This window comes from Epinephelus lanceolatus, chromosome 9 (genome assembly GCF_041903045.1).
Source record: "Epinephelus lanceolatus isolate andai-2023 chromosome 9, ASM4190304v1, whole genome shotgun sequence".
NCBI lineage: Eukaryota > Metazoa > Chordata > Actinopteri > Perciformes > Serranidae > Epinephelus > Epinephelus lanceolatus.
Genome location: NC_135742.1, coordinates 30,108,298 through 30,134,503, shown reverse-complemented (window position 1 = coordinate 30,134,503; position 26,206 = coordinate 30,108,298). Strand labels below are relative to the sequence as shown.

At 41.7% G+C, this 26,206-nt stretch overlaps 1 protein-coding gene across 12 annotated transcripts; it reads left to right on the top strand.

Annotated features, from left to right (window-relative positions):
- Nucleotides 1-379: 379 nt before the first annotated feature.
- On the top strand, nt 380-26,036 carry LOC117252361 (AP2-associated protein kinase 1-like). 12 transcript variants are annotated; one of them, XM_033619174.2, is made up of 22 exons: nt 380-1,284; nt 5,194-5,312; nt 5,970-6,078; nt 6,825-6,967; nt 7,121-7,242; nt 7,323-7,404; nt 7,559-7,691; nt 7,836-7,939; nt 8,404-8,483; nt 8,568-8,731; nt 9,386-9,567; nt 10,694-10,906; nt 11,483-11,670; nt 11,973-12,166; nt 12,270-12,338; nt 12,600-12,689; nt 14,893-14,997; nt 15,231-15,332; nt 16,238-16,405; nt 16,750-16,839; nt 17,406-17,505; nt 22,860-22,996. In XM_033619174.2, the coding sequence occupies exons 1-21, from the start codon at nt 1,125-1,127 to the stop codon at nt 17,498-17,500; spliced, it is 2,712 nt and encodes a 903-aa protein (XP_033475065.2). In that variant the 5' UTR covers nt 380-1,124; the 3' UTR covers nt 17,501-17,505; nt 22,860-22,996. The 12 variants fall into 12 exon arrangements, with proteins under 12 accessions (XP_033475065.2, XP_078026951.1, XP_033475064.2 ...); XM_078170825.1 differs by lacking the exon at nt 17,406-17,505 and having other exon boundaries at nt 382-1,284; nt 22,860-26,036; XM_033619173.2 differs by lacking the exons at nt 16,750-16,839; nt 17,406-17,505 and having other exon boundaries at nt 383-1,284; nt 22,860-26,036.
- The last annotated feature ends 170 nt before the right edge of the window (nt 26,037-26,206 follow it).

Below are 26,206 nucleotides of genomic sequence, written 5' to 3'. Positions count from 1 at the left end.
GCATATGGCAAAAAAATATGCAGGCTATGTGCAAGCCGGAGCATTTTGTGTTCTTCATGTCTTTCAGTGCCTGCATTTATGGACAAATTGAGCAGGTTAACATTTTCATTTTTCATTTAATGACTCCCCACTTTTTTTCCTAACACTTGAGATACCCGATTCCCTGTGTAAAATGAATTAAATCTGATCTCCCATATAATTTGAAATAGTCAAAATACAAATTTGCACCTCACTAGGCTGCATCATGCATAAACTTACAGAGTCACTGCTGCAATATGCTTATCATTTCTGCGCCTCTCCAGGCAGCTTTGAGATCATATCTGAACCGTGTAAGACTGGAGTTAGAGACCAGAGAGCCTGGGGACTATCATAGACTGACAGGAAGTCGTTGTTCATCTGACCAATCACATCAAGAGAAGTCCAGCAGGACGGAGCCCAGGGAGACGACTCTCCCCACTAGCATCCACTCTGTTTGTAGCTGCCTTAGCTCTGTCATTAAGTTAGTTCACCAGCCTCCCTACAGCCTGCTGCACTCTCAAAAGCAGTGCAGGTCTGTCCTTTTTTTTACTGCGATACAGACGAGTAGAGCAGCAGGTGAACTAAGTAACATTTCGGGTAGAAGACACCGGTGGAGATGTGTAATAAGCTGCACTGGACACTAAGGACCTACCTGGCTGCCAGCCTATCAACTGACAGCTGTCACCGCACCTAGCTGCTTAGCTAGCTGGCTAGGTGAGCTAACGGCTAACAAGTGTTTTTTCGGGCTCATTGCCTGGCTAAATTAGCCAGCCGGTGCTGCCCTTTGGTCAGAGTGGAAAGCGGCGACTTCCGCATGGACGTTTCATCTTATTATTTTCTCAACATTATTTGACTCCGCCTGCTGTTCAAACCATGAGTTAGCCGAGGAGCGTCGGACCGCAGTGTTTGGAATATTTTGAGTTCCAGCTAGGTAGCTAGCATTTAGCTTGAAGCTAGCCGACTGCATTCATTCAATTATTGAAAAACTGCTAAGTGGTTAACACCAGCATCTCAACGAACAGGGACTGGTTATATCCAATCCAAATTGTTGTGACGACACGACAATATTTTGGACTTGAACGTGCTTTGGATAACCTCGGGGAGAAATGAAGAAATTTTTTGATTCTCGTCGGGAGTTGGTGAGCTCTGGGCCTGGCTCCGGAGTCGGTGGAGGAGGCGCTGGTTCCGGCGGCGGTGGCAGCTTCATCGGACGGGTCTTCACCATTGGACGGTATCAAGTGACCGTCGAGGAAATTGTCGCCGAAGGTGAACTATGGCTTTCTGTTGTGTGGATAACACACACGTCATGCATACACGTTTAACTAGATCCCCAATCTCACCTGTACCACATTGTTGTGAGGATGGACAGTGAAGTAACACCAGTCAAATGAGTGGGCCTCTTTTCTTGTGCTATGGCCTAGCCAGAGAACCAACATGATGATACACTACCACCTTTATTATATGTTATTGATGAGGAAAGCAGTGGTCATGCCTATAGGCACAGGGCTCTAACAGCACAGTATCAATTGTGACCACCCAAGGCTGCTGTTTTGAGCTTTTGAAATTTCATGTACTTGCCAGGCAGTTTTACTCCAATCAGACTTTTGTTTTGTGGCCTGAGCTTACTATCTCAGGCATAGTAGAGTGGAAAAAAGATTTAAAAGCTGAAAATTCATATGATAGAAAGGGTGTGTATACAGCTGTAAATTGTTCAGATTATCTTCGCTTTGCATTACTGCATTACTACTCTTTACCTGAGGGCTGGGAGGAACATTGTATAACTTGATTTTCTATTGTGTTGTAAAGGACTGATGCCGTGCTGAGTCATCTGTCTTGATATTTACAGAGGGAGTGACAAATTACAAATGTAAATTTCAGAAGTTTTGATAAAACATTTCTTGTTGGTTAGAGGGAGAGAAAGATTATCAAGATGTGCAGTCACTTAACACATGACATCCAGACAAGGAGGGATTCTCGTAACATACCTGGGGCCCACACTTATCTATGCTTAACCAATCTTGCTTGCTGATTATCTCCAGGTGAATCCAAATAGTTGAGGTAAAGGGTGAGAAGTGTTTTGTTGGAAACTGGTCTTAACTTTTAAGGTGGTCTTAACCAGGACATGGTTAAACAGGCTTTGTTTTAAGGCTTACAGGTTTCCCATGGTCATTTGTCTTTGCAATGAGAGTCTGCCATGCTCTGTTAGCTAAGAGCGCCTGTTACTAAATAATAAATGAAAGAAGACTGATTAATTCATCAGTACTATAGATGGGGCCCATCTGGTTGGGCACACCGCGGCTTTATGAATGGGTTTGACGTCTAACCACAGTCCTACCATGCGCTGAGGTCAGTCAGTCAGTGGAAACTATTAGTGGAATTTGTTCATTTCTATGAGGATTAGTGAGTTTTCTTATCAGTTGTGTGAAAACTTTGGCCTTGATGCTGACATTAACTTGAGAGGGGCGTCATTCAGATCGGTAATTGTTAAGGCTCATAAACAGGCTTTTGCACAGACAGTTAAAGTTAATTTCCCTAAAATTACACATCTTTCACAAAATGCTTGTTGGAATGTTTCTCTGCAGATCATATTTTTTCTTGCTTTGCAGTGGACCTACTGCTTGCAATGTAACTCCCCCCCAGTGTCACTAGACCTATTTATTCAGATGGTTTTGGTTGTAGTCAGGGCTTTTAGTTTCGTTTAGCTGGCTGCTCCATTTGGCAATGGTGTTTTTCCCCCTGTGTCGACTCCCTTTGTTGTCATTGTTGAGCTCTTTTGCCTTTAGCTGAAACCAAGACACTTTTCACAATATACAGACAAAAGCAGTCAGAGGGACACACTGGCTTTTGTAGCTTAAGGGTCAATGGTTTATTTGAAATCATGTCATTATTGCAGTTTTTAGTTGAGGCATTTGGACTTTGGGCAGATGTCTGTAATTTGTTCTCAACTGGTCGTCCGAGGATTTTCCAAGACACAGCTTTCTGTCCTCAATATCAACAATATGTGTTTTCCTCTGTCTGTATAGAGTTACTGCTGGTAACATTATCCTGGTTTGGTATGTAAGGTGTTGCTTTGTAACAGAGAGCATGTCCCCAGTTCCTGTTATGAGACTACACGACACAGAGCTTCACTGAGTCATTACCTCATTTATAAACCAAAAATCACCCAGTTTTCTATGCAAAAAGTGCACTGCAAAAAGTGTTGGTATGCTATGCTAATTTTGTCTGCAGCACATGACACTGCTGTTTGTAATTCTTGCTGTCATTTTAGTGTCGTGTAGCCATGCACCGAGCATGTTTGTAAACAGCATAGTAGTCGTGAGGACATGTGTAGTTGTCCTTAAGCCTAAATGGTAGTTATGCAAGTTCCATTACACTGATGACAAACTGTGACCCAACACTATAACCCTGCTTTTCATAGCAGTGCCTAAAGGTGTATTTTTGTCTGCATTTGCCTGAGCGTGTATGCATAAGCTAGAGTGGTATAATCCTGACTGTCAGTTACGTCAGGAGGCAGCGGCTATTTGTAGCTGTACTTACAATTATTCGCTCACACTGTCGACTGAGATTGTAGACCACTGCTTAATGTTGCTTAAGAAGGCTGCTAATCCTTCTAATTTCTTACAGGCACCTCAGATTAGACTGAGCGAGACAACGGGGGTTCAACTGTCTGAATTCTGACACACAACACGCACGCACGCATGCGCACACACACACACATTTAATGGCTGTGCTCATGCAGTGTGCTTCCCTCTCTTTGTTCTGATCAAGGTTAGGTTCTTAGTCACTTGGATCTTGTCCTCATTGAAACCCATTTCTCAAACACATTGCTTCTCTGTCTCTTAATAACCCTAATTACTCAGCGGAGCACTCTGCCAGTTCCCTGTCTGTTGGTGCAGCACTGTGTTGCACATTTTTGCACTTATTTGTGACATTTCCAATATTGAATTTGTAGCTGATGACATCAATGAAATTGTGATGTGTTATCATTCATGGTGACCCAGCTTGACCCTGTCCCATACAGAACAGAGCACTGAAACACACAGGGTTATTGTATTATTGAACCATTAAGGCAGGCCTGTTGAAAATGATTCTGTTTTGCTGACTCCCATCATCTTTTTGTAGTCCATTCATTTCTTTAATGACACGCCTCACAGTAATGTTGCCCATGGCAGTCCTAACCAAACGTTAGCCAGACCAATCACATGGAGCTGCCTTTGGCATAGTGATGCCAGCTGGATGAGTCAGCCCAGTGCATGGCATTAACACAAGCTGTGAACAGAAGAGCTGCAGTAACAGCCTTTACAGTCAAAGCTGCTACTTGCTGTCAGCATGAAATTAGGAGATAACCACAAGCAAGTTGAGGCCAGTTCATAGATAGATGTCAGTGAAGACAGTAGACTATCCAACAGTCCACAGTTCAGTGCAGTACATTTTAATACGTTTATAGAAATTGGAAAAACATAAGATGTAAGCGTCATGTAGAAATATTATCACATCATGGTTTGACTCAGATGATTTGAGTTGCTAAAGATGGATATGTACAGTTATCTTGTGGTTTTCCCCATGTGTCAGCATCACTGTGTCCGAAGGTGGGATGATGAATTCTCTCACTTCCTCTATCCTCTGTTAGTTGTCTGCTTATTGCATCCTTCCCCTCAGCACAACTGCTGACTCACACAGTGCTGTGCTCATCTTACCACTGTGCCAGCCCGCCAACCATGCACTCCACGCACAGTTTTCCCTTTAAGCACACCTTTCTTACCTCAGCACTATGGTAACATCAGTTTACATGTGTTAGTTTGGTAGATGCCACTTCCTTTCAGTCACTTCCTTCCTTTTCAGTCAAACTCATCAGCTGGCAGGATTATGAGATATCTGATCCGTCAGCTGAGGGACATTTGACTTGAAGACACTCAGAAATGATACTGGTACATCTCATGTTGCTGTCAAACAAGGAGTGTTTCTTTATTCCACTGGAGAATTTCAGCAACTGACAGTGACTGTAGTGAAAAGTGAAAATAACCATTTTAATATCACTTCACTTATGTGTTAACAGTATGTCAGCATGTATGGCGTTGCTGCCCTAATTCTCTGGATTACACTTTATTTAGTTGTACCTTTGACATGTGTATGTGCTCATATTTTCTCCTTCTCCATCTCTCTACTTATTTGCAGGAGGTTTTGCCATAGTGTTTTTGGTGCGGACTCATCAAGGTGTACGTTGTGCACTAAAAAGGATGTATGTCAACAATGAACACGATCTGCAAGTCTGCAAACTAGAGATACAGATTATGGTGAGTAAGACAGCCCAGTAACTGACTGCTGAGTGCAGCAAACTACAGTTTCATTTTGACTACCAGTAAATGGTTGTGCTGTTGAGCGTTCATGTTAACATGCAGTGAAATTAACAGCATCAGGAAAATTTAGCCAGTGTAATATAAATTATGACACACAAAGTATTACAGAATTGATATTGAAGTATTTGCTCAGATTTTTTAACTTTGTAGTCTGAATATGACCCTGAACGTTAGGCTTCTATGTACATCAAGTCAAAACACTGAAAGTTATTTTAAAAATACTCTTTGATCCAGGAATAGTGGTAGTTACTTACTGAAGGGAGCTTAAGGGCTTGATTGTAATTAATGTAATCTAAGCTCTCTTGCCTGTCCATTTCCTAACTGGAGTCCTTACTGGAAATGAAACTAACCAGTTCCTGCAGCCACACCCTGGGTGGCATGACTATCGCTGGATGGTTATCGTCATTACTTCCAGACCTTTGGCACAGAATCAGCGTCTCACTGCAGATAAAAATAGACTAGTAGTATAATAGTTCCAAATATGGCTGTTTTTTTTTGTAATTTACCAACCCAAATGTTTAAGGACCGTACAATCTTTGAAGACTTTATCTCCATTGTTTGTCATTGTTGCTTTCTCTGTGTTTGTTTACACAGAAGGACCTAGTGGGCAACAAACACATAGTTGGCTTCCTGGACTCCAGCATAGCTGCAGTTGGAGCTGGTGATGTGTGGGAAGTCCTGATTTTAATGGACTTCTGTCGAGGTAAATAGGCCCACCCCCCATGCCTTTCTGTCTCTGTTGAATTCAAAGCTCCATTACCCTCGGCTCCTCACAGCATCCTGTTCTGTTTCGAAGGCAAATATTCCAACGACAGCTATCACAGTCAATAGAAATTGTGTTTCAGTCAATACATTGCTAAGTGGTGTTATTTATAGGATGTTTAAGTATTAACATCACTGTGTGGCTGCTGAAGCTACCTCATAGAATAAAGATAAGATTCAAATGCATTTTCTACGTGCACCAATGGCAATGCAATGTAAAAGTAACCAATAACAGTAACAAAACAATTCTTTCATTTTCCTCACCTTTTTTAAAATGTTTAAATAATCAAGTTTTGCTGCATTGTTAAAAGCAAAGCAGTTGTAGTGGAGAATATATTAAACGTTGTTGTCCGCAGGCTGTTTGACAGCTTGCCGAAAACAAAACTGTGAGAAATAATTTGGCCAACCTTTTTCAGATCTGCCATATGAATTGATGTTTTCAAAATATGATAAACAATTATTTTAATTTAAGCTCTGTTTTTATTGGATATATAGATGTCAGCCCTTGTTATAACCATCTATTTAAAAAGGAAGTTACTGCATTTCTCAAAGATTCAAATGCAACAAAAAGAGGAAAAAAGTAGCTGGCTTTTAAGAATGAATCCTTTCCTTAAAGATACACAGTACACTTAAAATGGTCTCAGCGGACATTTATAGACTCTCAGTTGACCTATTTGTTTTATGCAGGTGGGCAGGTGGTTAACTTAATGAACCAGCGGTTACAGACAGGCTTCACTGAAGCTGAGGTGTTGCAGATCTTTTGTGACACGTGTGAGGCGGTCGCTCATCTCCACCACTGCAAGACTCCAATCATCCATCGAGATCTTAAGGCAAGTTTAATTCAATTCCCAGTGTAGTACTTGCTGCTTAAGGCGGGCTAATTGATGGCCAAACTAATTATTTGGAAGTAATTTATTGTGACAATGTTGTTCACCTCATGTTCAATCAGTCCTGACAGGTCTTTTCTTGTCTCCCTCACGTAGGTGGAAAATATTCTTCTGCATGACCGGGGACACTATGTGCTCTGTGATTTTGGAAGTGCCACCAACCGCTTCCAAAACCCTCAGACAGAGGGGGTGCCAGCCATAGAGGAGGAGATCAAGAAGTGAGTATTTTGGGCTCTTTACATCTTTGATCCTTTCTCGTATTAAAATTCGGAAGCTCATTGGTCTGCTGTCAAACTAGGTACACTACTCTGTCGTACCGTGCTCCAGAGATGGTCAACCTCTACGGTGGAATGGTCATCACTACAAAGGCAGACATTTGGGTGAGAAACTAAGTCCATTACCTTTATGTTAGACTCTGCTGACTGTATGACCACATTAATTCACCATGATAAACACATGTGCATTAATAAGACGTGACATACCAGACACAGATTGACATTTACACAAAGTATGTTGATTGCTTTGTCTGTACAGGCCATGGGTTGTCTACTCTATAAGCTGTGCTACTTCACGCTTCCTTTTGGGGAGAGCCAAGTGGCTATCTGTGACGGAAGTTTCACTATCCCAGACAACTCCCGCTACTCCCAAGACATGCACTGTCTCATTAGTGAGTAATCCTGTTCCCCAGAAAACACACACTGTCCTACTTTTTGTGCAGCATGTGCATTCCATATATGTGCATTTGCTTTTTGAATGTGTATTTTCATATGTCTGACTCAAAATAAACACCCTTTGTTCTTTGATTTCTCAGGATACATGCTGGAACCTGACCCAGATAAGAGACCAGACGTCTACCAAATATCCTACTTTGCCTTTAAACTGGCTCGACGAGAGTGTCCAGTCCCAAATGTAAATGTAAGTCGTTATGGCAAGAGGAATGGCAGGACTTTGAGATGAAAATATGCTGTAGGTTTAGTGTTAAATATTGACAGTTAGGTCTTTTTATATAATAATAATTGGGGCCTTTTTATGTATGTCATGCACAGTGTTTCAGTTGTCATGTCACTTTCGAAGAAAGTAATCTAGAACATAATGATATTGGAGAGCTATACTTTATAGGCTTTGCCAGTTGGCTGCCCTCCATTAATCATGACCTTTTCTGATGTGCAAAGTAGCTCAGCAATTGATCTTGTGATTGAGCCAAATCTCTACGACCTTACCCCTTAAGTATTATTGAAGTGGGCAATAATGGTGCTTTCATAGAAGCTGCAAATCGATAGTGGAGTGTGGCTGTGACACTCAGTGTTGTAAGAAATTTAAGCTCTTTGGTTTGATTATCCTTGATCAAATAAAAATTGCAAATCCTCTTACTGTTGTAGAATTCACCCATTCCTGCAAAACTTCCTGAGCCCATCAGAGCCAGTGAAGCTGTGGCCAAAAAGAGTCAAACCAAAGCCAGGTGAGTGAAAAGCAAAACACTTAAGTGTTATCATTGTAAGAAATTTCTACATTACTAGCCAGTTTTCTCATTTCCTTCCATCAGGCTCACAGACCCCGTTCCTACCTTGGAAACCTCAATTGCACCTCGCCAACGACCCAAGGCTGGCCAGGCTCAGCCCCAGCCGATATCAGGCATCCTTCCCATCCAGCCAGCTCTCACTCCACGCAAGAGACCCAATGTGGCTGCTGGAGCACCACAGGCCATAGGTACAAGTAGCTCTGTGATGCCTCTATGTGTCAGAGTAAAGATCATTTCTAATAGAAATAAGGGCCTGTGTTTATGGAGACGATTATCCTATACTCAAAGTGACATCTTGTATTGAACTCAGCAAAGTGAACTGCTCGAGAATTAGACTCAAAACCCCATCAAGGGCCTGTGTTCCCAGGAGTCCAATAAGCCCATTCTTAAAAGGCTTTCAATTGTCCTTTTATGAGGCTTTTGACATTCACACTTTGGCAAGGCTATCCATCTGTGGCCCACTTGCAAACACAGAATAGATGGTGGCGTGATGTCACATTAATTACGGCAGCACACTCTTCGTGTTTTTTTAATGTGCAGCTCTAACTCACTCATACGCTGTGTCTACAAGGAGGTAGTGTTTGTTGTTTAAAATGTATAATGTGTTGAAATAAAAAAAGATAAGAAATACATGCATTCATTCTAAGAGTACAGTAGAGTATTTTCTTGCATTTATTTTTAGATAAAAGTGGAGATCAGGCCTTTCGTTACAGTGTGTGAAGAGTTTGTGCGCTGGACCGATTCTTCAGGTCACTAGAAATGTGGTTGCATTTTAAAGAGATACTTTTGATGTGATAAATGATCTATGTTGTCCTCATTCTACTTATTTCCCCCCCTTTTAGGTGTTGGTATTAATGTCCCACCTCCAGCCACAGCTGCTGTCCAGGCTGCTCAGCAGGCTCCTGCTGCACCACAGCCAGCTCAGACAGCCAACATGCAGCCACAGGCTACACCGCAGCATCAGCACCTCCTCATGAAGCAGCAGCAAGCTTCAGGCTTCTTAAGCCCACAGAGTAACCAGCAGGTAGGCAGAACAAAAATAGAACTACATTTTGGACACGTTGAGAGTGTTTTAATCTCACACAGGGATACTGACGGATGATGTGTGACAATGCTGTGTACATGTGGTGACAAACTTTCAGGCAAACAACTCTAATTTTCAAATGAAAAAAACTGTATTTGAGGTTTTTGGGCAATTAATTCCAGAAAAAAAAACATTTTTAATAATGTGGGGCATAAATATTCCTTTATTCAGATAATATTCCTACTTCCTTTAGCTTGACTGCATCTCTGAAAACAGTAGACTGGTTACAGATTAGACCAATAACTGATGTGATACAGGTAGCGTACATGAGTCGTTTCTGTTCCTAGAAATGTTATCACAGTTGAAAAGCCCTGTATGTTGACCTGTGTAATGGACCAGCTGCAAAACACAGGGTACTTGGCAACACTAACATGATGTTGCCATTGTATTTATTTGATAAGCTATGGTTGACCACAATACAATGTCTGTTCAGCTACTCCTGCCATTCAAAATATCACTATTCCACAAACACAGATTGCTGTTTTGAACTGATAATGAGTCATAATCTTTAACATACAAACACATGCTGAGGGCCTGAATATTTGCTTGACCATAGCATCTGTTTATATCGAGGTTCAGACTGTAAAAATTCAGGGAATATGTTTTCTTATTCGTTTTAATTTAAGTATCTATAAATGCTCAGTGACATCGCTGATTTTTTTTTCTTGCCTGAACCAGCTTGTTTCTGGTTTAAAATGTTTTCTTCTTAGCAGTGTTGGTTGTCAGTATACTTATAATACCACATACATACAAAACTATTCATCACTGTTGTACTTTGTAGACAGAATCTGTGCTTTTGGGCACAAAAGACTTTTTATTATACACTAGTTTTAAACCTAAATATTGTGAATGAATCTCTTCTCACCCTCCCTCTTTAATTTCTGTCTCTCTGTGTCAGTCTCCCTCCCTCTTTATTATGTTATGTCATAATGTTTCATTATGTATTTTCAAAAAGGTAGAAAATGAACCCTGAAAAATCTGCTTTAAAAGGCTGCTCTTGTCAAAGAGCTGTAAATCATGACAGATGGTTCTTCCTCATGCTTAGCTGTGTGGTATTCCTATGTAGCATCACCTGATACAGAGCCTTCAGCAGCAGCAACAAGCAGCGTCTCAGGCGTCCACCCTGCTGCACTCCAAAGCTAAGCCTGTTCCTCCAGTTATTACCCTGCAACTGCAACACCAGCAGCAGCTGCATGTAGCCCCTGTCCACGAAACAACAGCTCCTCATCTAACAGCCATCCCTGAGTCTGCAGTCATTGGTCCTGCAGCTGACCCAGAGGTTGTGGTAACATCCTACTCCTGTTGCCACCTGCTGCTCTTTTTGGCCGGGGACTTGATTACCAGCTTCTTTCTAACCAATCACATTCACCAATCAAATATTTATTTTTCCTCTGCTGGGTCATGGGAGAGGCAGGAATGGTCTCACAGAATATGTTAAATGTGACAGCGTGAATGCCATGTAGCTAGAAATGCTTCCTTTAATGCCATCTTAGGATGACATCATTGCTGCAGATACTTTTCAAAGTCATGTGATAACCAAATCATTTAGTGTTGCACTCTGAACTGCTTCTTTCAACTATCAAAATTACTTTTTAGATTCACAAGGTGCACCTGTTTCTGTCTAATCTCTGTACTAGGAATACTTTCTTCCCTTTTTCGTAATAGTTTTTCCCTATTTTCTTGTGGTTGTAGTTTCAAGGACTTTAACATCCTTCTTCCTTTTCAGATCATCTTTTCCAGTGGATCTTTCTGGCTCTGTTTCTCTTCATGCACTAAACAGAAATTCTCTCTGTTGACATCAGGGACATTTTCATCTCATATTCCTCCCTCTGTTTCTTTTTCTTCTCCTTAATAGACGGCTAGCCGAGGGATTCAGAAGGTCGGCTCATTGACACCCCCCTCGTCGCCAAAGATGGCCGCTAAAAGTGGCCACAGACGCATATTGAGCGATGTCACTCACAGCGCCGTGTTCGGGGTCCCAGTCAGCAAGTCCACCCAGCTACTCCAGGCAGCCGCAGCTGAGGCGAGCCTCAACAAGTCCAAGTGAGCAGAATTAATTCCCCTCAGTGATCTGAGGATGAACCGTCCTTTCATGGCACCGAGTGAGCTGCAAGGGGCAATAGACAGTCCATTCATATGACAGAACCCCAAAGGAGGATAAACGACCCTTTTACATCCCAGAGAATCCAGCTTCAGAAGAATCACTCAATTCAGTCTTTAAATAACTCTGCTCACTCACTCTTATTTGCATACATCAGTAGGCCAGTGTCCACAGACTTCACACCCAGGATCAGATTTCACTGCGCTCTTACCTTTGTTTATGTTTACACCTCTATGTACTGCAGATCAGCCAGCACCACTCCTTCTGGCTCCCCCTGCTCATCCCAGCAGAGCGTGTACCATCCAGGTGATAACGACACCCAGTCAGCCCTCACTGCACCCAGTACTCAGCCTAGCTGGAACCCCTTTGGAGATGATAACTTCTCCAAGCTCACAGCAGAGGAGCTACTTAACAAAGACTTTGCAAAGCTAGCTGAGAGTAAGTGCAACTTTTCCACTGCATATTGCATACACCTGCAACACTGGTAAATAATTGTGTTATCCCAAAAATAATTGCTACTTTGCTTTTTCCTTGTGCACAGCTGCTGCACCGGATGAGAAGGTCACAGGCTCCAGTGAAAACCTCATTCCAGGGCTCAACACTTTCCCAGGTAAGTCTTTGCTGAATTCTTTTCAGCATGCCGTCTCATTGCTTTGCATATTTCATCTCCATGGAGGCTTTTCTTCAAGCCATTATTCTGGATTATGACCTCTGTATATGTTGCTGTCTTGGCGAATGTCTAGAGTTGTCATAAAAATTAGCTTATGTCTTCCCTATCCTCTAGTGCCACCCACTCTCTTCTTCTGTTGTTCGCGCTCTCATGCTTATTTATTTGTTCTTCTCCATCTTTAATCGTCTGTGCAATGTTAAGATGAAAGATCTGCAGACATCATGAGTGCAGGTTCAGTGTTGTTGACCGTCCCGGACCCCTTTAATAGCCTTTCCCTCTCGGACACCACAGGTAATTCTCCTGTCCACTACATGACACAGAACTAGCCGTGCCTTTGATACTCTCAGGCCTTAGACTCTTGAACAAATATATTCTTAGGGCTTATGAGTCACTTTTTTATTTACTGAAGTAGTTTCCTGGATATCAAACTTCCCAGAGGTTAGTTTATGAGTGCTAGTTGTGTGGTTTGGATTTGTACACATGGTCCTATCTTGTTGACACAGCAGGCAGCCTCACAGTGGCTCCTTGTCAGCTTCCATGAATAGAGGCCGTAGCTACAGCTAGATCGCATCTCATTTACAGATCTGTGCTTTCGCTGTTGCCTGGTAACACGAAGGACAAATTCTCCTTTGTTAATTGGATTGCCTTACTGCTGGAGGAGCCTGCTTAACCAGTGCCACTAAGAACAAGAGAAAGTTAAGCGTGCTGTCTTGTTAAAATGATGACCCACCCAGCCTTTTATGTTCTCCTTGGTTTAGCCTTTAGCTTTTTCTGAAGTGCATACTTGTTAGTCTTTGTGCAGTGGCTGTTTAAGGCCATAACTGAGAGGATAAAAATATTGAGGCTATTACATAATGAGGGTGTGGTTAATCTTCTCTACCCAGCCTAAGCTGCGTGCACACAAGCAAATACAGTCTGACTTCTCCTGATGAAGCAGAGAGGCATATCTGAGCAGCATGTAGGACAGGAGTGTCCAAACTTTTTTAATGGAGGCCAGATATTAAAAAATACTCTCATACAAATGAGACAAACTATTTCGTCTTTCAGTAAAAAAATAATTTAATTCTTCTCCGTCCCTGAAAGCTGCGGCCCTCACTGTTGACTTTACATGTCTTTGCTGTGGCCATGTTTGCTAACTAGCAGATAATTTCTGCTGCTAGGTAATCATTTGTTTGCTTGTTCACCATCTGTTTATGAAAATACATTAGTTCTGCCCACGTAGTTCCTACTTGCAGCATGTCTACAAACTGTATGATAGCACTGCCATTATGAGGTGAACAGAAAAAATGCAAAGTTAACTTGCTTGATTAACCAAAATTGAGTGGCGGGCCACATATAGCCCTGGTATATTTTGAGAGGCAAGCCACGGGCCACATTTGGCACTCCCACTGGACTTTGGACATGCCTGATTTAGGATAAAGACTGCCTTTTTGGAATTAAGTTAAACATATAACATGCTGTGCAGCATTTCTAACTTTACACATGTTTTCTGTTGACTTTAACTGGATTTAGCTTTGTGACATTTTGGATTTGTAAAAGGTTTTTCATCAGTGTTGGCCTCTTTCCAGTAGTGAAGGGGGCAAAAGGTCACATTTGCTGTGCCATTTTCTGAGCCAACACATTCCTTGCCCCCCCCCACCAACCCCCCACCCCATTTTGCCCCATAGCAGTTTCCTGTAAGTATGAGCTGCGGTGAAAAGTCAGTAGTTTGTCTATTAATGCATGGCCTGTATTTCAGCTTAACTCAATCAGTAATTGATTCTAATAATAGAGGTGCATAATTTTAAGAAAATATTTTTCATAATGAAGGTTTTGGTACAGTCAACTTCATGAAGATGTCTTCCACTCCTTTGTCTGCACCAGTCCAAAAATGAGCTGAGAGGTTTGGTATGTGGACAGTGACAGAGCACTGGGGCGATCTATGACTGCAGTGAAGAAACTCACTGATTGCTGTGACTTGTAGCTTGTTTTGAATAATCAAATCTTAATGTTTAAATTTGTACTTGAAGAGCATGAATGACTCAGTGTTTTTTCAGGTATCGTTTTGCACCATAATTCTACTGGTAGAGGCTAGTATTTCACTCAACTGACTGGTCTTGGTGTGTGCAGCTGTCGTGGACAGAACAAAATAAACTAACAATTTGATCATGGTAGTATGGTTTCATGCAAGCAACCTGATTTGCAAGACATGGGAACTTTAAATTACCTTAAAATGTTCGCATCATGTTTTTTGCCTCCTGAACTTATTTTGTCCCGAACAATGTAAGCCATGTAGGCAAGTGGTTGTTTACGGTATTATAAATATTAGTTAACTTTAATTATATTCATGGACTTTGTCAGTATGTAATATTTTCCCACATTACTAGAGCTTCATATCTCTTTAGTTTTTCTGCTCCTTTTTATTTGTATGCAAAATCCTCCCTCTTCACCTTTCTCTCTCTCTTGCCATCTGTCCATTACTTCTCTCCATCTTTTCTCTCTGGCTTGCTCACAGAGAAGCTGATTGAGGGACTGAAGTCCCCTGAAACTTCTCTGCTGCTCCCCGACCTCTTAACCCTGGCCAACCCCTTCAGTAGTTCTGCAGAGAGCTCCACCCATGGTACTAGCTCTGTTTTGGTCCCCTGCCTTGCCCTAAAATTCCCAGTCTGCTCTGCATGCATCTTCTTGCCTTCCTTCTCCTGTTTCACTCACGTGGTCATGATATCAGAAAGACACTCAGAGGAGTAACTCCTCCTCCTTCATCAGTTTTATCCTTACTAATCTTTTTTTCTTTTACATTACTAATAATGTCTTTGTATTACTGTCTTTTCCACTTGCTGTCACTCACTGTAGTGAAGGCAGACGTGTGTGTCGATTCACTGATTCCTGGTTTGGAAGCCCCCCAGGCCCAGCGGCACTCAGGCCAGCCAGAGTTCATCACTACCAGCATGTCAGGTTAGCATCCTGGACCACAGAATAGGAAATCTTAACATAATTCTTTGCAGGATATTCACCAAGAGTAATTGTTTCCAGTTGTGGTCATAAACCCCTTGTCCCTTGTTGATATCATCTTGACCTCAGGGTTTTTTACTGAGGGACTTATACAACTGCTGTCACACTTTGGTTAGGACAGCACAAACCAGTTTATCATTAACAGTCACCATGGTGCCAGATCCTGACACAAATGACAGCAAATCATGAATATGATAAATGAGTGATGACGTACAGTCATTACGTACCGTCATTGCATAGGCCACTGCAAGCTTCTTTGTCATCTCTGGATGACTTTGAACACGCACATAGGGCTGTCACCAGAACTCTCTATGAGCACGTATCTGTGATCTTAGTTGTTCAAAACTCTTTATTTCCATCATCCACTGTGCTCTCGGTTATTACACCTCTGTTTGACCGGCTCTTTTTATGTCCTCTCAATACAGCTTCTAATTCTGTACTTGTTTATTGGCACCTGACCGAAGAAAATTAGTGCCACCTACTGCTGATTTTGATGAACCAACTTCCAATATTTGCATAATGGTAGTGGGTGGAAAATTTACACGTTTTTGCTAATATTTTTAAAAAGTTGGTCAAAATTTGTGAAGCATTAGGGTGTATTCCTGGCAAGTGTGTAGGTTTTGGATTCATAGCTACTACTACTGAGTGTTAAAGTGTAGCTCCTGCCCCTGACCTTGCAGCATATTTTCAAGGGGATTTCCAACAGGATTTCTTTGATGCTGATGATTACTTGCTTTCAGGCATAAAACTGTCCTACTAACCAAATGCATTTTCCTCTGCTCTTTAAGTTAACAATCTTATTTTTATTGTGACCCTTGTCCCTCTGGCTTTGCTTCGTCCTGTCTCAGACTCTCTCACTGGGGAGGACTCTCTGCTGGGTTGCGATCTGTTATCTCATACTTCTCCTCTTGGGAACCAGTCTGTTTCTGCTCTCCCTTCCTCCTGCTCCTCTGCTCCTCCTGGCTCCGGCCCTGGATCCTGTCTGGAGGAGCTGCCGCCTGGTCAGACAGCTTCTGGTAAGACCTCTTTGCAGCACCCCTCAGCTAGCCTTATGTCTGCAGGGCGTTTTGGCCCGCGAAACCATCACAGACTACAGATCCTTACCAAAACAGGAGGGCCTGTTCAGACGTGATAAGGAAATGGAATTAGGCACGTTAAATGACGGCTTCACAGACCCTTGACTCATTTGTAGAAGAGCCAAAAGCCACCTGAAATGCATGGCTTTTAAATACTGTGACTGCCCTGGCTCCATCTATTTTTAATCTACTTGCATCCTCCTTTCTTTTTGCTCTTTTCTTTGGCTGAGTTAACTTCTTTTCCCCCCTCCATCATTCCTTCACTTCCTCTTCCTTCACCGCAGACTCTGCCTTCCTCATGTCGTGTGGGGAGAAGGGCAATGACGACGAGTTTGACCCTATTCCTGTGCTCATCTCCAAAAACTCAAACCAAGGTAAGGTTAACAGAAGCCCGAGATGAGCACACACACCTGCTGAAGCCCAGCCTATGAGCCACAAAGATGAATGCCTTAGCCCCTAATTCAGTTAGCATAGCTCATCCCTGTGACCGCTGATGTGAAGTCTTGTATGGGTGTGCTTGTACATTAAAGCTTTTTATCCCATCAAGCTCTCACATTAGTCGCCTTCCTCTCTTTTCTTTCTAATGTTACACTGCCAGTGATTCTCCACCTTGCAGGTGTTTGGCTCTTTGTAGTTTACCTTGAAAGTCTCCTCATGATAGAATGGCATTCCCTTACTCTCCCCCTGTAATGATGCAGCTGTGTAAAGATTACCCCAGCTCACTCTGCCTGTTTCTCTTGTCTTTCTGCCCCGTTCATGCACCTCTCTGCTCTGCCATCACTTTCCTTTCATCTCCATCAACTCCTTGCTCCTAATTTCTCCATACAACCTCTGTTAATACTTATTCTTTTGCTTGTTTTTCACAATCTCCCTCGGCTCTCTTTCCATGTCCATCTCTTTCTCTGTCTCTCTCTCTCTCTCTCTTTCTGGCACGTTTCAGGTGGTCACTCGCGCAGCAACAGTGGCAGTTCAGAGTCCAGCATCCCCAACTTGGCCCGATCCCTTCTGCTGGTGGATCAGCTCATCGACCTCTAGAGGGGGTGGGAGAGGTCGAAGGGGCAGTGTGCAATCCTAACAAAGGGACGGGGGGAGGGTGGGGCATAGAGATGGGGAAGCCGAGGCACTTAATGTAGCACCTCGTTAAGTAAAACAGAGGAGCCAGCATAGATCGGTTCAGTGGAACCTTTCTTTTATTGTGCCTCCTTGGCCTCGACTCCATCTCTAGTTGCCTGATAAGCTGGCTTCATTTATCTCTGCTGGCTGCAACATCCCCATGCTGGTAAAAATCTTTTCATTAACGCCTGAGCATATCGTCTGCTTCTGTCCCCGGCTACGCCATGGCCTTCCTCATGCTTTCCTCATACTCGCATTAATGTCCCTCACCGAGTGCACTGCCATGGTGATTGACTGTCATCGTATGCACACGTTAAACTGCTTGATTCACAGCTGTTCACTTTTGTTCAGGGTTGAAGCTTTATTTAAACCAGCCACCTTCAGGCATGCTCATTTGTGTCACGGGTCTGACTAAAAAGTGAGGAGTGAAAATGGTGCAGAGGATAATGTGCTGCACTTTCCTGTGAAAGCATTGAACTTAACTATTGACCAATCAAAGATGCACCCAGAGTGAACCACTGAGAGTGTTTGCACTGATTGAACCAGTTTGTAAACCAGTGAAGACAAAAATGTCAGCTGGAGGCTGATTACAGATTTCTCAAACTGGTGTTGTTTACTGAATTATTTCAAACAGGTTGCACCATCTTAGGAGGTCAGATCTGTGCTACTATTCCAATACGGATTGGTAGTCATGTTTTTAAGAGCTATTTATCAAAGCTAACTATGTATGAAGAGGAGCTTTAGCATAACTGTATATGGCCGCCTCCTTCTGGATGTTAAGCAGGGTATTAATTCTCTAATCTTGTAAATCTGTCTGTCGTGATGATGTCCTGAAATCCTGAAACTGGTGAAATCAGTGTTAACACAGCTGATAAATTCAGTTCCATTGCCATGGCAGGATACTTTCACCTTCAGCATTATCTACAAAACTTCCTAAGACCATTAATGGTATGTGTGCATTTTATAATGACATCTTTTTATGTGTAGGGTCATGAGCTCACCATCCTATCTTTTGACCCGTAATCAAGATAAGCACAGCAGAAACTAAAGGGAATCTAATTATTTGACCTGTTGCCATGCCAAAGCTAAGAGGAAAGATTTTATGATGATGCTGTGTTTGCCTTGTTTCAGTCTGCTCTCAGGGTCGGTGAGGTAGATTTTAGCAGCATACCATTGTTACAGAGAGAAAGGTACAGTGTAGATTTTGAGCTTTACTTGTAAGTCTCCCATTGCCATCCTCTCTGTATTACCTATCCAATCTGTTACTACCACATACGTTGAACACTGGGCTTATGTGTTCAGCCAGAGGAGAAATTCAGAAAACAAACTCCCTTATATGTACATAAAATCACTTTTAATTTTTGCTCTAGTTAGCACTGGTAAAAGTAGATTTGTGTGTGTGTGTGTGTGTGTGTGTGTGTGTGTGTAATATTTAAAGGCATTTCATCTATCATGGTATGAATAAATGTAACTATTATTGATAGCGCTTTAGAATGAATGTATGAACTGAGCACCATTATAAAATATGTAAAAATGAATAAGGAAATATATAGATAAAAAAAAAGTATTTGTGTACAAAGCTGTATTTAGGAGTGCAAAGATGTTGACCCTCTCCTCTGTCCAAAGTCCCTCTGTCTTTTCTCTTCATTCATGTCAAGCATTCAATTTTGGTTTTTGATGTCATCGTCACTGATACATGAAACAAAGTGCTTATGGCTTACCTGACTGGGTAGTATTTTTATCTCTCCACTGCAGTTCTTCACATGATACTGGTTCTTGTAAGTTACTGTATATTACTGAGAGAGATTTTATCTAACAGAAAAACAGAGCTAATGACGGAATTTACTTCCTGATATCTCTGTGGTGCCCCTCACCTCTGATAACTGTTGTCTTTCATTTGACTGAAGATGTTAAGACAGGCTTGAGTGACCTGAAAAACAGCTGTACAAGTTGTATTATATGTGATCAGTCATTACAACTGACTTTTCCTTCCACCTTTAAATGAATATTTCACCCCCAAATGATCATTTGTATATCAATTACTCACCCCGTCTTATGTTGAAGTGGACAAGAAAACTTTGTTTTTCTTGCATGCCTACACAGTGAACGGAGAATCCAAAAACTGAGAAAATTCTTAATGAATTGAAGTCATAGGGGACCATGTTTGAAAACATCATTTCCAAACTCTCAGACAACTCGTGTTGCATAATCCAAGTCTCATGTATCCAGTGGTATTCTCAGTACTTCCCAAACACAAGGATTTTTGCTTAAACCATCATATTTTTTATTTTCTTCCACATAAACAGCAATGTTTTAAATGTTTTGAATATTACAATTTTAGTGAAAATGCATGTGTTTGGGAAGTTCTGCTCATACAGCCAGATAAATGAGACTTGGATTATACTGCACAAGTTGTGCGAGAGTTTGTAAATGGGGTTTTGCTTGAGTTTTGCTGTTATGTAAATGAACAAGATTGTTTACCATTTTTTGGATTCTTCGGTCACAATGGAGACGTGAGAAAAACTATGTTTTCTTCTGAATTCAGCATGACACAGGGTGACTAGTTAATAAGCAAATATTCATCTGGGGGGCGAAATATTTCTTTAATGTAAAACAAAGTATTACCTTTAGTTTTTTCTCTAGCCAAGGAAGGCTCATTGGGCATAAGTCTCTTTGAAGGGCCCATATCACCTTAGATATGTACATAGAAACTGGAAACAGTACATTCCCTTTGACATGCCATCACTGGTTTATTTGCTTGAAGTTTGGGACGTAAGTAGTCCCCCCCCCCCCCCCCCACATTGTAAAGGTTAGTCATAGACATTGGCAACACTGTAAGAATTGGCATGGGTAACAAAAACTGTGCTTTCTTTTCTTTTTTTTCCAGTTAAAAAGTCATTTGCATTTTTGTGGCTAATCTATGCAATCCTACAATAACGCTTCATGTTCTTATCAGACACTACAGCGCTGTATCCTGTAGAGTTCTCGCCTTGACCGTAGAGTTTTCCTTGTGTTGCTGTGTAAAACCAATGTACTTGTTGTGCTGGATGGGTTGATATAGTGGCTGGTACAGACGTTACTTTGATTATATCAAAATGTTTGACTTGATTTGGCAGATGTCAAAGCAGGACCACTATGGAGTGTGTACTTCTATTTTTATGAATTAAGGTTCAGAAAGAGAGACACTGAATAAAACTCATAAATGAGAATGTAAATGAAGTCTCTGTGGGTCACATTATTTGACTTTCACTCGCAAGAGTGAAGGAGCCAGCTTGCTTTATTGACAATGTTAAGATTGAGTCTTCCATTTTCGTTGTTTTTATTCGCAGACAATGTAGATTGTAGATCCCCTCAGGCCTTTTTTGCTCAGATATCAGTATTTAAACCAGTATTTAGTGTGGAGCTTAGCACTGGGGGAATATGTTTGCATCTCTTAGTTCAAGCATCATCAGACACTTGTTTGTCTAACAACTTGCACTGGTGTTCTTTTGAGCTTTTCTCTGAAATTTAAAGGACTCTTCCAGTGTTTCCTAGGTTTTCTTTTTCATATTCCTCTTTCTTGTCACCCACTCGTATCTTAGTTGTTCTATGCTTCCTTGGTAGACATGTATTTTAAAATCGCATTACTGCACCAGTGTTTCTTTTTTGTTAGACTGTAGGCGACCACAGATGGATTGTATAGCCAATGAGCTATGTTATGAGGAATTGATGGCTGTTATGTCACATGATTACATGAGCAGTCTCACTGTTTGTCGTTTTGGTAGTCAGTCTGACCGGTGTTAGAATCTCTAGGTAATTTTACTCTGGTTCAAATCTTGTAGATAGGTGTATAATATACAGAACAAAAATGTAAACACAGCTCTTTTGTTTTTGCTCCTGTTTTTCACAGGTTAGAGTTAAAGATAAATCTCTGAGATTTTGGTCGCAAATCTGTTATATTTCCCTCTTAAAGCGCTTCTCCTTTTCCAAGATAATCTAGCCACCTGACAGGTGTGGCATATCAAGATGCTGATTAAACAGCATCATTACCACACAGGTGTGCCTTGGGGTGGTCACAATAAAGGCCACTCTAAAATGTACAGTTTGATCACACACACGCACAATGGCACAGATGTCGTAGTTTTGTGGAAGCGTGCCAGGCTGGTTGGATGTACTGCCAAATTCAGGGAAACAAGACTGGAGATGGCTGATAATAGTGAAATGAACATTCAGTTTACAGGCAACAGCTGCATTCCTGCAGTCTCGAAACTTGAGACATCTGTGGCATTGTGTGTGTGTGTGTGTGTGTGTGTGTGTGTGTGTGTGTGTGTGTGATCAAACTGCACATTTTAGAGTGGCCATTATTGTGACCATACCAAGGCATACCTGTGTAGTAATGATGCTGTTCAATCAGCATCTTGATATGTCAGGCGGCTAGATTATCCTGGAAAAGGGGAAGTGCTCACTAACACAGATTTTAATGTTTGTGTCAAATTTAAAAGAAAAACATCAGTGCACAAAAAAGTCTGAGATCTTTAACTTAAACCTGTGAAAAATGGGAGCTAAAACAAAAGTGTTGGGTTTACATTTTTGTTCAGTGTATATGAAACAGGCTGTGGATAATTTGAAACAGATAAGTGATAAAGGAAATTACCCAAGACGTAAAACAAACCAAAAGCTGGTGTCTCCCCTTAATGGCTCCAACTAACATCTTCCCAAGAGCTGCCAGTTAACAGCTGCTGTCAACACTGCTGAGGTAAGACTGATCTGTCTCTGCTCATCTGTGCAAACCTGTCTGTCCCTAATTACCTCCCACTTTTGCTGTGAAGGCTCTTTGTCCTTGTTTCCACAGACCTGTTGACTCCGTCTAAGCTTCCTTTACCTCAACACAATCAATTCTAACTAAAAGCAACATCGCTGTCTCCCCCCTAACACAAGGCGCTGTTTTTTCTGCAGCTGTGCAGAAACTAATTTGTGGAAACAAGGTTATTTGATGTTGTAATGATAGAGCTGGCCAGTCCTGTCTGTTGAATGTGACCTATTCAGAGTAGAATGTGTCTGTATCCTTGTAGTCATGTGCCGGTTTCTCACTGTTGGGTCGTTCTCATTGATTCTTCAGTGGTTACAGATGTTACAGCTGAGTCATTGGTCATATAGTAAGTCGTGTGTGACTGAGGTTTGATGGTCTGGTAGATAAGTGAACACCTGGACGTTAGATGATAAAGTTTCTTGTAACTATTTATACTGTAAAGTTTTTGTTCCCCTCTGATATGTTTTGCTTTATCTCTGCTCTCTAATACAGATGTGCAAGGGGAGAGTAATGGCTACTCTGTGCTCGGTGAGAGACAAGAGACTGAACCTCAAGAAGGAGATTCTCAAGCACATGAGGGATGCATGCACTCCAGCGATGAAGATGAGGAGGAGGAAGCCCATAAAGAGGAGCAGGAGAATGTGGTAGCCATTAAGAGTCATGCAGCAGCCCATGACAGCAGTGGTGCCAGACCTCTGCTGCTGGACTCTGAGGATGAAGAAGAACAAGGACCTCAGTTAGCCCTCCACTCATCACCGCACTCCAGCGCCGTACCAACACAACCATCTACTACCTTCCACCAACCTACTCCGAGCACCTTTTCTCAGAATCATTCCCAGCATGTACACGAACCAGCAAAAGGTGCAGATGTCGCTGCAGATGTCTTCTCAAAAGCCCCCTTTCGGATTGCGCAAGAAGAGCCGGCCGATGTGTTTGCTAACGCTCCGTTTCCACGCGGCCCCCTCGCAGCTCCACAGCAGTTTGATGTATTCTCTCAGGCTCCCTTTGGAAAAAGAAAGGAGGCTATGGGAGGTCAGCTCTCGTATCCTCATGCAGCTGGAGTTCATGCTGTTACCCCTGATCAAGGTGTGTTGGGACAAGTTGCCCAGCAACCATTCCGCCCACAAGCTCTGGCCAAATATTCCCGACACTTTGAGGGACCTGTGCCCCAGCAGCCAGTAGCAGCTCATCGAGTAGTGTCTAATGTGAGCAGGCAAGCCGCTGTGGCATCAGTCCCCGTTGGACCTCTTCACTCATGGACCTCAGAAGTGGGCGCTGTAGACCCTTTCGTCTCTGCACCATTTCACCTCAAGGCCCCGCAAGAAAAGCCCTGAACACACACTCAGCGGTCAGGGCAGTGGGTATCAGCGCTCATCACTGAATTATGCAAACTCTAACAGGCATACTGCATGCTGTCACCAGCGCCGCAGCTGGACTGCAGGCCTGCACGGATCTCATTCTTAACTGGCTCCAATTAGTGATAGTGCAACGTCATCTTTACACTTGAATGCTCAGTTAGATTTAAAAAAACTGACATCATTTCCTGACTCCTAGTAGCTTTTTATTTTTTCTGTCACATCCTTTTACTTTTCGAATTGTCTTCAATCCTTTTGGTACGTACATCTACACAGAGACAATATGGTGGTCAAACATTTGATTGTTTTCTTGCCTACCTCAGTTACTTTTTGTGTCAGCACGGAAACACCACACAGTGAGGGAGTACAATGATTGTGTGCAGCTTTAGCTGTTTCATTTCCTGTATATTTGAGCTTTACTGTGAAATTATGATCTGGTGACTGCGGAAGCCGAGGACGGCTGTGCATGCACTTATTTTTTAATGCCAATTTATCAAGATCGTAAGTTAATTACGGGTTTAATTATGTTGATTCTTAAAAAAAACAAATGGAAGATTCCTGGAGATAACAAGATGATTTGTCACAAGAAAACTAGTTTTATTTTCTCAAGTTCATGGGATAATTACTGAGAACTTGAAAATGAGGGCCTGGGTTATTTGATCCCAACTAATTTCAGGCTTCATGAACAGCTGTCATGGTTTAAATCAGTTGCTACAGTTGTCAAGATGCTATCTGTACATGTCAGCATGGCACTCCTGATCTTTGATAAACATTTTAAGTAATAAGAGGACACAACCGTTTGTTTTCTTGTGGTAACAGGTTGATCTTCTCGTTATCTCAAGATAGCAAAGCTCATTTTCTCAAAATAATAAAATAATGAACTTGTGTTCTTGAGATAACCACATTAAAACATTTCAAGCATGGCCGTTCTTGGATTTCGTCTGTAATGCCTCATTCCTTCCTTATGTTAGTTCTCAAAATTGTGCGATGTAGCTTGAATCACAAGATCATAACTTCACAGAAGCTCAGAGGAGGAAACGACACTGTAAAGATATTTCAGAGGCATTTATCTGTTGTTACATCAAACGAGCAATTTGTTAACAACCTTACAATTATGCCCTCAGAGTCAGTACTTTTGGGCGCTTTGGGTTTTATGCTTGACAGTTTGTTCTGACGCAGATGCTGGATAATGATGCATAAACATTTCAAGGACAACGTGTTGATGTGAAATGTAACTTTTTGTTGTTTCATTCCAAAATGTTTTGCATTTTGTCATGTATTATCCGTGTGGTCACTGTCCTGTCTGATGAAAATGGAATATCAGTGTTTATTCCATGAAACGTACGAGTCGTGTTTAAATAGAAAATACATTATAGTGGTTCCTATGTTAGATAAATGTAGAAGACTTTTCTTTGTATCTAATTACGCTACAAGATGATCTCTCAGAAGCCTTATGCTCTTACAGTACATCCCTCCGACCACATCGAACAGCATCAATCACTTTTGCCTTCTGTGCCCTCCTTAAGAAATCTGCTGCATTGATTATTTTATTGCACTGGCATTCAGCACCAAATACGTGTGTACAATCGTGTACAACTTCCTTTTGCTGTCTGCAGTATGCTAATGCACCATCCAACTCTATAATGCATCTCTGTGGTAGGTCTCTATAAACTCCAACTGTGTACTGACTGTGACTCACACGTACAAACAACTGACGTGAAAACCTAAACTGCAACTTAAATAAAAGCTTTCCTGCAGTCACAAATATCTACAGCACTTATGCTTCGCAGTTCCAGTCAGGGATTGTAATAGTAGTATCTTGTAAGTGACATCTTGAATGGTGACTGATTGATGACATTCCTTTTGAGTTTATTTCCATTGCCATTTGTGAATATTTTATTATCCTTGTGCTCTGTAAAATCTTGGAACACTTTTTGGTTCCCATCGTGGCACTTTTTAGAAAGGGGATCCAACCTGTCTCAGCCCAAAGTTTAATTCATGTATTCCTCTGTTGCAATGTAAAATCCTTTTTTTTATATATATATAAATGCTCACTTTCCTCACCCACCTTGTATACATGAAGATTGCACATCGTCACTGACACAGAGTCAGGGTTCCCTAAGAATGCGTTATGATTGTAACACAGCTGTATAATGTATTTCAACAAGTGTTGTATAGGAAATCTTTGGAGGATTCGACAACTGGTGATCCTGTTGGACAAAAAAAAGCACTCGAAATACTTATTATGCTGCACAGCCTGCCTTTGAAAACTATGTTGTATGTCATAAAAACTATTAAATGAATGTAAATCACATTTTTTGCAGTTTTTTATCATCACTATACGTACACTGAAGCACTGTATGAGACACTTTTGATTTCGGAATTTCTATTTTACACCAGCTTATCGCTGTAAAAAACTGTTTTACTCCAACATATTTATCTAAAAGAAGGGCTGAGGGTACGCAAAAAAGGTGATATTGCAGT

Coding starts and splice junctions, on each gene's coding strand:
- LOC117252361 (XM_078170825.1), top strand. CDS start 1,125: ATGAAGAAATTTTTTGATTCTCGTCGGGAGTTGGTGAGCTCTGGGCCT. Junction 6,968..7,120: donor TCATCCATCGAGATCTTAAG/GCAAGTTTAATT, acceptor TCCCTCACGTAG/GTGGAAAATATTCTTCTGCA. Junction 15,333..16,237: donor CATCACTACCAGCATGTCAG/GTTAGCATCCTG, acceptor GTCCTGTCTCAG/ACTCTCTCACTGGGGAGGAC.